General features: G+C 46.3%; 1 protein-coding gene across 3 annotated transcripts; it reads right to left on the reverse strand.

Moving 5' to 3' along the window:
• Window positions 1-2857: 2857 nt before the first annotated feature.
• Window positions 2858-10953, reverse strand: KLF6 (Kruppel like factor 6). Of its 3 annotated transcripts, none has more exons than XM_040968277.1 (4): window positions 10604-10953; window positions 7184-7751; window positions 5714-5837; window positions 2858-5165 (listed from the first exon to the last, which is right to left on the reverse strand). In XM_040968277.1, the coding sequence occupies exons 1-4, from the start codon at window positions 10805-10807 to the stop codon at window positions 5114-5116; spliced, it is 948 nt and encodes a 315-aa protein (XP_040824211.1). In that variant the 5' UTR covers window positions 10808-10953; the 3' UTR covers window positions 2858-5113. The 3 variants fall into 3 exon arrangements, with proteins under 3 accessions (XP_040824211.1, XP_040824213.1, XP_040824214.1); XM_040968279.1 differs by having other exon boundaries at window positions 5714-5834; window positions 7295-7751; window positions 10604-10931; XM_040968280.1 differs by lacking the exon at window positions 5714-5837 and having other exon boundaries at window positions 10604-10931.
• Between the last annotated feature and the right edge of the window lie 793 nt (window positions 10954-11746).

The raw sequence follows: 11746 nt of genomic DNA on the forward strand, positions 1-11746 counted from the left end.
AGAGATATGTATCTAAAACATACTGCCTCCCAATTCATAAAGACATAACAAGATGTATGTGATAGCTATCAATATATTCATGGTCGTCAAATTTTGGGTACGGACTAACATCAGTTTGAAAGGTAAATTATTAAAAAAATTACTCAAGGGGGCATAATGCTAAAACCCACCAAAAAGTGGCTGTGATAGAAGCTGCACATGGTCTATGCAGCAATTACAATGTAAGAACACAATGCTTCTTTTGAATGATCCCCATTGTTCCTGGAACATTTAGGGGACCCCTTAGACATGGAAAGACGTTGGTAAGCTGGGAACTTGAGGAAAACCTAGATTCACCGATGGCTACAGCAGTCATCTTGTGATTAAACTCCGTTATTTTGTTGCCTTTAATTTTAAAAAAACAAAAACATGTGCTATATAGCACTAACTGCCTGAAAAACTTAATTGTAAAAGGGCAAAGGTCAGTTGGAAATGATTGTTTTCCATTTTTAGAGCAATCTTCTTCAACAATACTTTCTCCTGTTGCCCAGGAGAAAGCTTTCTAGATCTCCAGCAAGCACTCTGACGATGCTGAACATGTAATTTGAAGTCCACCCTATACTCAGAGACCGCAGAATTGTAGTGCTACAGAAAATGCTAGACCTGTGTGACCTAGCCCAAACAATTTTAGCAAGAAGTCAAGGAGGCCCGTGTGCAGCTCAGCATGCTCATTAGAGCTAGAGCATTTCCCTTCTTTCAGCTAGATTTCAAAAAAAATTTTTTTTGTAAAGCAGACTGAAATATTTGAGACTTCTATAAATATTCTAGCTTTACAGCTGATTCCCTGTGCTACAGTTCTGCTAACAGCCTCATCTGAACATAACTTGGGTGTTCGGCATAGCCCTTGCATGACAAAGTGGTCAAGTCTTAGTGGCTGAGAATGCATGCTCAAGACTTTATTTAGACTGTATGGTCAGGGCAATTCACCCATTAGTCACAGCACACCCATGAATCCTGACAAAAATGTCACCTGCTCCCAGCACCCCACCCCGCCACAGCTCCTTCCACATGGGTGGGATTTTTTACCATAGTTACGGAAAGAAAGCTCTAAAATTCCTAATGTGGACACGCCTGTAGACTTTCTCTTTCCAATTACAGAGCTTCACATGCCCATTTCTACTACAATAGAAAGCAGTGAGCATTTAAGCCACCTAAAATGAAGAGCACTCTTATTGGGGAGATATGAACAATGCTAAGGCATTCATTCCCAGAGAAACACACATTGATCTTTCCCTATCACTACTGGGCAGTCTAATACAGACTGAACATAGACTCCTAGATGGATCAATTCAAACCAATCCATACAGCAAAGGAAAATTCAGAATGACATCAAAAGCACCTCACTGGAACAGCCCTACAGGACACAAAGCTGTGTATTTTTATTTTCACACTCCAGACTTAAGGCATCGCGGTGGCCTTTGCCGATGATATAAAGATCCTCTGGCAGTAGGATCTTCTATTTTCTGTCCCATTTGACTCAGCATGGCAAAGGCTGGGTGTTCAAGAATGAAGGGAGGAAGGTCAGAGGCAGAGGCCACCCCCTTCCCAATGCTCCTCCATCCTCTCTCCTCCAAGACACACCTCAGCAGGTGTGTGTGTGTGTGTGTGTGTGTGTGTGTGTGTGTGTGTGGCCAAGCCATCTCTGGGAAGGCAAGCCCAGCTCTGAATGCTTAGCTGGAGAGGGGCTGCCAGGGGATGTGGGAAGTGAGAGGGAGTCAGCGCTGGAGTTTCTCATTGTACACATGCCTTTGGAATACATTCCCGGACTTGAATGACAGGAAGATAAAACACAGCAAGTGTTTTCCTTCTGTGCCTCAAAGCTGGGTAGTGGTTTTGTCAATCTTTGGAGAACATCTGAAGCATTTCTGAGAGTGGAAGGTCAGGTTCCTCACGCCTGCTCCCAGGACAGGCCGTGGTGAGTGCAGAGGAAAGGACTGGAACAGGCAAATGGCCCTTCGCGTTGCACAATGGAAATCTCCAGGAGCAGGCCAGGGTGATTAATACCGCAGGAATCTGTTTCAACATCCACCCCTCCCCTCCTGCACCCCATCCCCCCACCCCTCCCCAGGGAAACAACCAGACTCGAGATCCTGATAAGAATTATTTTATGTTATTCCAATAAAAAATACATTCATACAGAAATATAACAATCTTGCAAAAAACAATTTCAAATAAAATCTTGTAAAACAAAATTTTACAAAAATCTTACAAAGATTCTTTAGATAACAGGGTGCTTCCAAAAAAAAAAAAAGGAAAAGGAAATTTCACTAATAGAAATTTTTTTTTTTATTTCAAGCAAAAAAGTTTCTGCTTGATTGAGGCTCAGTTATCACCTGACCAGAATGTACTTTGTGATGTACTTACTTATTATGAAAATTACAGGCCTTGACATATACGGCACCCAGCCCCACCCAGTCAAACAGCTCTGACGGTGTTTCGTAAGTGAGACAAGCCAGTGCAAGGGTTGGTTTTTTTTTTTTTTTCATCTTTTGTTTACCATCTTGCTTAATGGAATTGTTATGGCTAAGCACACAGCAGGGCCAAAAAAGGAGTTTTCCCAAACCCTGGCAAATCAAGGGCTTGGATTTTGAATCACCAAAAGAAAAGTGCATTTCCCTTCCTAAACAAAATGAAAGGAATTCTTTTAGGTAAAAGTATTCATGAGCCAGATTAAAAAACCAGTTACGTGAGCTTTCATCATTGCTCATTCCCAGGAAGATCAAACAAAATACCAGCCCAGCCAGACTCGTGTGTGTGTGTGTGTGTGTGTGTGTGTGTGTGTGTGTGTGTGTGGGGTGTGTGTGTGTGAAGAAACATGCAAGCCAGCATCTTGACGAAATATCAGCTGTGGTATGCCAATTCGGAGGAATTACTTCTGGAAAAAACTGGAAAAATCCACATTCAGGGAAAAAAAATAGCTTCATCTGCATAAAAAATGTTCTAAAAAAGAATTCCCGTGATTAGCATACTCTTAGGTTAGATCTTCTAATAAGGCTGAAATTCAAAAATCAAAACCTTAGAGTGTCTGAGTCCAACCAGTGTGCCGGTATTGTGTTTCTGCCACTTTGGAACGGCCCAAGGTATCCTATTAAGACGTGCCAACCATGATGAGGAGGCAGGCAGTCCGGAATAGATTCAATGCCAAGAAAGTCTTCAGCAAATCATTAAATTAAAGATAAAGCCTCTATAAAAGCTATAGTTTTCATTTTTACCTCCTTTATGGCCATTTTGAAATATCTCTTCACAGGCTGTAGAATTTTCTAGCTAAACATTCTAGTCTCTCCTTAAAAAAAATATTTATATATTATCTATATATATAATATATATATACACATACACATCCTATACACACAAATATACATACACAAGAATTCCGCCCACTTTAAAAAAAAAGTAGTATACTTTCTGTATTACCAACAGATAGCTAGATAAGTGAAACTTGTGCCTTTTAAGCAAATACACTGACTTTTTTTTTTATACTTCTGTATCTTTTAATATGTGTGAAAATGTTACATATTAAATACAGCCGGAGTGCAAGGTCTATATGAAAGTCTCATGGTGGCAGAATTGGTCAGACTTTTCCATCATTATGTTTTCCATCTCAATACTGACAGTCAAGTGGTGTAAATATTGAACAAATACTGACATATTAAGGGAATTTTCGTCTGTTTGGAAAGGAGGACCTTAAAGAGATTTCTTTTCTGTATTATACATTGATACAGTACAATGCCAGGTGAAAAGAGAGCCTTAATAAAGCATGCATCACCCTTACCCCTGTACGAGACCCCCACAGAAGGGGTCACTTGCATAAGGCACCATTATGAAGGTCAACAGTGCATTAACAGCTAGAAAACCAGAAATGAGTCCTCAAGGCATAAATAAGAGAATCATAGCTGCATGAGAAAACAGTTTCTAAGCTTTAGTGGTTTTATCCACCTAACTGAGAACATTTTTTTAGGTTCTTAGCCTAATGTAATATTAGACCAGCAATTTCCAGCCCGGTGTTTGGACACCTCACGTGTCCAAATGTCTTCTAAGGGCATCACAAAATTCTCCAGAGAGTTCATTCCAAATCAGAACCTTTTAAAAAAATAACCCTATGCTGCACAATGCCTTTTCTAGAAGGGAGTGTTACAAATTTAAAGGGGGAAACGTTGTGTCTTGCCAGGCCCAGATGGCTAGGGACTGCTGTTATAGACAAACTGTATCTTAGCTGCTCATTAACTGGAATCAAGATTGCAGTCCTGATTTTAAAAAGGAAAAGCGTAGAGTTCCCCAGACCATGCATGACTCTTTGTATTAGAAGGAAAAGTTATCATTGTGTTATATTTGTAAATACACAGCTTATACAATGGGTTACAAATGAGCTCTGTTGTAGCAAGTAAAACAAGCTACTTGACACATTGCACGTTTTAATAGCTGCACCAGACATCAAAAGTTCCTCGCATACAAAACAAGTGGGGGACGAGGAGCCCCCTCTTCATACCACTCACCACTCTGGGGTCCTGAGTTCCCACTCCCACCCTCCAAGTCTTGCCTTCTTTTTTTATTTTTTATTTTTTGTGTATTTTTTTTTGTTGTTTGTTTGTTTTTGATTTTTTTTTTCTTTTCTAAGGTGCGGACACCCTCCCAGGAAATGATTGGTGGTCATCTCATCTCATGGTATATTCCTTACATACAAAACATTCAAACTACTTTTTTTCTGTCGCTTGCAGTTTGACTACCACAAGGAAAAAAGTCTGCCTCATCATACAATCAGTAATAGATCCTCAACATACAATCAACCCAACCATTAACATTCTCAGTGCGCATGCTCACAGCAAAGGCTTAGGAGCCACTCGGAAGGTTAGGTACCAGTGGCGAGTCCAGGGTCACCCAAACACCATGCACCGCAGGTGCTATGCCGCTTCTTCCATAACTTTGTTAGCCCTCAAAAGACCTTCCAAAGGAGAGGCCCCGGAGGCAACTGGGTAGGGTGCAAAATGGCATGCTTCGGCTGGAACACGCATCCCTCCTTCCGTGGCTGTCTCAGCCTGGAAGCCTTGTAGCCCACAGGATTCACCCCTCTACGCCCTCAGAGGTGCCTCTTCATGTGCAGGGCCAGGTGGTCAGACCTGGAGAAACACCTGCAAGGGCAGAGTAGAAGCAAAGTTAGGTTCTCATCCTTCACTTCCTTAGCAAGGTCCTGCCCCCACCCTTTCCTTCATCACAGCCTGACTCCCTCACGTCCATACACTCTCCTGCCTCACCTCTCCTTGAGGAAAGGCCACTGCCCATGTTTGCACGGAGAGCCAGTCCAGCTTATAGGGATGTGTTGCAATTTAACAGAATGTTAACCAGCAGCTGGTGAAATCTTGGGAGAACATAAATCGACCTCATTTCTGATTTCTTCTAATGACAAAAAAATCAGTGATGGCCAATTTTCAAAGAGTATAAGGGAACTCACTTTAGTCTTAGGCATAACTTGTTGCAGTTTTTCTAGCTCAGATAATAGATTAAAGACTTTCTAAGTCGTTCTATACATGTATGTGTGTACATTCACATATACTGCATGTATACACACACACACACATACATACACATAGTAGGGAACTTCCATCAAACATCACTCTGCACCTACTCTATTAGTTACTGCGCTCCCACGGCAGGACACATCTTTTCCTCCTGCACATACCTGTCACAGTGAGAGCATTTAAAAGGCTTGGCACCGGTGTGCTTTCGGAAGTGTCTGGTTAACTCATCGCTTCTTGCAAAACGCCACTCACACCCTTCCCATGAGCATCTGTAAGGCTTTTCTCCTGGGAAGAGAGCATATAACAAGTGAGCCAGGACTTCAGGGACACACTGAGAGAAGAGGAAGATAAAACACATACAGGGACAGGATGCAAGTTCAGGGTCTCAGGGGGCATAAGAATCCAAAACCCAGCTTCCCAGGCTCACAAGGAAGAGCCCTTTCCGGACCTAGCCTCTGGCCTCTGCCTGTTGTCCCTCAGACCCATGTTTGGCCAAGTGCATGCTATCACAATTAGAGTTAACGTGTAACAATGACAATTACTCAGACTGGTGAAATACTTGCTGGATGAGGTGTCAGCCTGCTGGACCCACAGCCCTGTGGAGGGCAGTTTTATTGCTTTCTCCATGGAAACTGTTTCTCTCCAGCATTATTTTGTTCCTTACTCACTTCCCTGTGGAATGAGTCTTTGCAGTTTCCCCTGGGACCTTCTACATTTCTACAAAACTGAAGTCATGGGTTTCTGGGAAACTCCATTTCAAGGCTTTCAAATCACTTTCTAAATGGCAATCAAATGACCACATTGACTCTATTCCTTGGTCAATTTATAAATGTGATTTCAATTAAAGTGCTAGCTGAGAGGAAAGAAGTTGCCCAGACCGATTTCGTGTCCATGTTGAGGACAGAGGTAGAGTTGTTTCAAGACGCACGAATCCCCAGCTGAGCTGTCAGCAAGCCTTCGGACTCCTGACTTGGGGGTCTGTCATTGCTCTCTTGCTGATAATTTAAGAATTTGCACCACATGATGTCTAAGATCCCTCCGAGTCTAAATTTTCATTCACTGTAATGGAGATGCTCAGGGTATTTTTAAACGAAACATTTACCTACTATGTGACATTTCATTAAGCCATCATAATGGTCATGTAGCAGAAAACCAAAGAAATTCTGAATAAACACCTACTAATTCATACTGCTGCTTACAAGGCATATGGGGTTTCACTTGCACTTCACACCTTTACCGTCAATGCAAGCATTCTCCAAGCTGCCCAGCGACCCTTGGTCTTGACCTTTCTGTTTCATTTCAAAAATGGAGGGATGATTCCATGTAACACCTGTCTGTGCCTTGGTCCAAGGGACATTAAGGGTCCTTGATAAACTGAATTGTGACAGTGAAGGGAAGGCTGGGTGTCAGTCTGGCCTCCTGCTTGTTTAATCTACTGACTGTTAACCATGCACCCAAATCAAGCACCCAGTGTTCATGACTCTACACTGCACACCAGAGAGACCCAATTCCGCAAAAGTGAGGGTTTCTCTGCTCTAAACGCACACTGGGCAGCCCCAGCTCCTGCCCAGGGCTGATGGGATTCAGTGGCCCACCCATGGCCAACCTTGTGGGCCCAGGAGGGAACTGACCTGTGTGAGTACGCTGATGTGCTTTCAAGTGGGAACTTTTGGTGTAAACTTTTCTGCAGCCATTGAAGTGGCACCGATGTACCCTCCTCCTGCCATCTGGGGAGGCGTCGCCTTTGTCTCCTGGCTTCCCCGAAGTCCCACTGCGCACCTTTCCAGGGGAGGGTAGTTCTCCAGGTCCACACCCCCACAATTGAGAAGGTTCCCTGCTCAGTTCTGGAGAAGACGGAGGCGTGGAAGTGACAGAGGAGCTCAGGTTTCCTGAATTGACAAGGACGTCGCTGATGGGGTCAGAGGTAAACTTTGAAGTGGGTGAAAGTTCCTCCGAGCTGTCAGATGATTCGCTGCTGACATCTGAGTTTAGGCTGTTGGTCTCTAAGTTATAACTAAAGTCCGGACTCATGAGAGAATCCTCCGGAGGACTAGAATGAATCTTGAGTTCGGATTCCTCCTTTTTCTCTCGAGCCAGAATAATTTTGGTCCACAGATCTTCCTGGCTGTCAAATTTGATTTCTGAGCTTGAGACATAGCAGGGCTCGCTCTGGAGGTAACGTTCCAATTCCAGGCAGGTCTGTGCAAAGGGAATCAAGAGAAACCACGTGACTGCTACGACTACTGAAAATGGAACCAACAGCACATCTCCAAAAACATGCAGGAACAAAGGGCAGGTAGAACTGCTGCAGTATCACTTAAGGGTGCAAAGTCTCCTGCAATTGGAATCCATGTTCATAGCAAAGTTAGACGAAATTTGTTTCTAGGAATGGATAAGAATTCAGAAGGAAAAGCAGAGAGGAAAACCTCTCTTTGCTTCCCCCGGGGTTGGAGGAAGGGCCACAATGAGTGACAATCGCTAAGCCTGTTTCTTTGCTATAGTTACAAGTGTTGACGTTTCTAATGAGTTTCCTAATGAGTTTCCCCGTAAACCACACAAAGAAAATCAGCCTTATGCTCATCACCACCACCACCACCACCCCACTTCAGCCCAAACAGGTTTAACCAGATTATCTGCCATTCTCAAGAACCTTGGGTATTAAGGAAAGCCCCAGCCATCCACCCTTCACAAACCACAAGTATCCACACAACAGGACAGAAAAGATTGCACAGCACGTGATGGGTTCGGATGGACCCTGCTGGGGACCCAGCTGACAGCACCGGGTCATGCGCACAGCACAGACAGCAGCTAACTGTCCGTAGCCAAGGCCATCAATGGAGCTGCAGACAAACCACCCGCTTCCTGTTTAGCCCAGACGGAGTCCATTTTTCAAAGAATACCATTCCCGAAGTGCAGGGCCATTGCATGCCACAAAACTTTAATTACTTCTACAGTGGTCAGAGAAAAACAAGAAGCTTCCACAACAGAAGTGGGGGAATGATTCCAGAATGGCCATCTGCTATTGTCAAGGATGCAAGGGGGAAATTACTCCAGGGCCCTGCTGGGAGTCCCACAATGAACAAGAACTTGATCTCCTGGCCAAGAGTACAACTGTATGAGTCATCACTCCTATTTCTTTCACGCAATGCCAAAGGAGACTTCCTTTTGAAATTCTGACCAGCAGCCAAATAAGGACTGGGTTCAAATATACATGCAGTGTGTCATGGACAGGGTGCCCCTCCCCAGCCCCACAAACCAACCTTTCAAGAAGCTACAACTGCCGAGATCAGCATCCCCTCTCCCCACCATTTCAAACTTTCTAGCCACTGGAAAAGAAAAATGGTAGGAAACATTTTAGGATTAAACCATGTCTGCCCTGATACTTCCCTAGGATGCATTGCCCGCATGCCCATATAAGGCTGTCTGTACTCCTGGCAATTCCACAGACTGAAATTGCTACAACAAACTGCTCTTTTCCAAAGAACATTTGCAGGGCACGAACCACCCTGAGCACAGGGCTACCCAAGGGGCTCCTGCTTACTTAGAGATGTGTCTTCTAACATCCTATGGGCACATCTTTCCCCCTCCCCACAGACTCACCCTAAGGGGGGAGGGGGGAGATCATTGTTTTCTCTCCTCCACCCCCTCCCTAAAATCAGACATCTGAGTTAGAGTGCACACCAGAGTGTTGCGAAGAGAGGTGGCAATGTATTTTATCGATGTTCCAAAGACCAGGGAAAGCACATTTATTGAGATCTTGTTAAACTTTCATAATCTGGCTAATTTAAAATCTCCATTATGCCGATGAGCACTGGGGACCAGAAGGAAGCTCTCAGAGTTTAAAAGCCTGAGAAGGCCACCAGGAGCCAGGTCTGGCTAGCTGCCCAAATCCCAAACTCCCCAAGGAAACTACTTAGATCAATTTCAATCGGGTCCTAGGAAAAAGGGGGGGAGGGGGAGAGGAAGGCAGGAAAGGATTGTGAACAATTAAGCAGGCATCTGAAGGCTGCCACACTTTGCATTTCATCCTTCTTAAAAGCTTTCTAGGCTTTGAAACGCACAGAATCTATTTGATCTGCTAATTCACTTTGTGACAGAAAGCAAACAGCACAGCAGTGCCTAGACACAACACGGAAACCTCCTCGCATCTTTTTGAGACAATGGGCAAGTGTGAGGGATCCAAAGAATTAGAAGGAGGAAAAAAAAATTAAGTTTCTAAAATTCCCAATGCCAAAAAATTTCCAGGTCCAGGAAAATGCCGGAAACCAGGGCTCTCTTCTTCCCAAACTAAGACTTGAGGCAATTAGGAAGGGCTCCCTGTCATATGACTCACAGTCACTGGTGTGCAAACACTGGTGTTTTTCTTTCTTTCGTTTTTTTTTTTTTTTCTGGTCAACAAGAGGATCAGGTAAAGAAAAAATATGATCTAGGCTAATCTTATGACTGCCAAAGAAGGAAAAAAAATGGAAATGGCCGAAAGTGGAAAAAAAAATTCTTATGTTTCATTGGCAAAAAAAGGTAAAAAATAATATATCTGCACGGGTCAACACCAAGGAGGAAAAACAAAAACAAAAATCTCTTTAGGAAAAAAAATTGAGAAAAAAAAAACCTTGGCAGCCAAGACGAGTTCGTTCCTATGACAAGGTCCAGCTGTGGAGTTTGGATTCGGTACAAGCACCGAACTTGTGCCAAGGGCTCGGAGCCGGGCTCAGGCCGAGGAGTTCGGGTTTCCCCGTGGGGTGGATGCTCCCGGAGCTCGGACGCGCTGGGGGAGCTCGCCGGGCTGGCTGCACCCGCGCTGTCAACTCCGCCGCGCGCTGCAGAAAGCCCACCGTGGGTGCCTTCCACAGCCCAGGCGGCACCGGGCGTTCAGGAGGATTTCAAGGGTTTGGGGGAAAAAAAAAATTTTTTTTTTTCATCCGAGCAACCACCACCATCCTCCTCCTCCGATCACACACCATCCTGCTTGAGCCTCCTTCGAGCACTCCTTCCTCGGCGCCCTGGACACGGGGGGAAAAAATATAGATATATAGATATATATCCCTATTTACCTGTTGCCAATATTCCTCCAGGGACGGGAGCGCCGAGAAGTAGCCCGTTTCGTGCACAATCTGGAGTTCCTGGAAGATGCTGCACATTGGGAGCACATCCATGTCGGGTTGGAAAAGACAGTCCCCGCTGTCGGGAACACAAGGAGGTGTGCGGTCTGGAGTCGGAGCTGAAACTCTCCCCGCGAGCGCAGGTGAAAGTTTCATGCAAACTCAATGGCACGGCCAGCAGACGCCCGGTCCGGACCCTCCAACAGCCCGCAGCGCACGGAGCCCACACAATATTTGCAAACACCGGACTGACTGCAAACGTAACCCCTGCAAAACTTCCCTATTCAAAGCTCCGCTGCCAGCTCCCCCCCCTCCTCCCCCGCTGGCTCCCCCCACTCCCTCCCCCCACGTGACTCGCCGCGGGCCCGCCCCCTGTCCTGCCCAATCCGCTCGCGTCCGGTCCGAGGGCTGCGTGCCGATGATGTCAGCTCTCCCCAATCGCCAGCAACAACACACAGCGGCCCCGCCTGGCGTGACCGAGCCTCTCCATCACGGCCCTCCTCATTGGGTCAATTCGAACTCTGCGCTCTCTGATTGGAGGACAGCCTCGCAGGCTATTTTTAGCAGGGTATATAAGAGGCGGCCTGCCGCACGCTGAAGGAGTCGGCGCTGGGAGGTGCGCGGCCAAGCGCTGCAGTCGGGCGCCGGTCGGGGACGGGGAAGCCCGGCTGAGGAAGCCGGGTTTGGGGGGAACCGTGCCGGACTGCGCCCGATCGCGCTCCGGAGAGTGCGTCTCCGTCTCTCCGAGCCGGGCCCCAGTTCGGGCAAAGCGGCCGAGCAGGCTGCTCCCTGGCGGCCGCCCGGTTGCCCCTCCGCCGCTTCAGCCGTCTTTGTCTCACACAACCGCCTCGGTTTTCCGCACAGTCCTCGGAGCCGACGCCTTCCCCTGCGTCACCCCGAGTCTAGGCGGCCGGTCGGGGCTCCCCTGTCCCCTCCAGTCACCCCGAGTCTAGGGGGCCGGTCGGGGCTCCGCAGTCCCTTCACGCCCCGGAGTCGCATCTTCCGTCCTGACCCTCCGTTCTCAGCCTTTTCCCCAGCTCCTCCAGGTCGCTTCAACCTCGGGTTAGCTGCTCCATTGACCCGGGGAGGGGGGAC

Source organism: Ochotona curzoniae, unplaced genomic scaffold (genome assembly GCF_017591425.1).
Source record: "Ochotona curzoniae isolate NIBS_2020 unplaced genomic scaffold, NIBS_Ocur_1.0 scaffold_4683, whole genome shotgun sequence".
Taxonomy (NCBI): domain Eukaryota; kingdom Metazoa; phylum Chordata; class Mammalia; order Lagomorpha; family Ochotonidae; genus Ochotona; species Ochotona curzoniae.

Excerpts from the sequence above, each read along its gene's own strand:
- KLF6 (XM_040968277.1), bottom strand. The coding sequence starts at position 10,807 with ATGAAACTTTCACCTGCGCTCGCGGGGAGAGTTTCAGCTCCGACTCCA. Across the intron at positions 7,752-10,603 it reads TGGAGGAATATTGGCAACAG|ACCTGCCTGGAATTGGAACG; the intron begins GTAAATAGGGAT and ends CCCTTTGCACAG. Across the intron at positions 5,166-5,713 it reads AAATGCTCTCACTGTGACAG|GTGTTTCTCCAGGTCTGACC; the intron begins GTATGTGCAGGA and ends CTGCCCTTGCAG.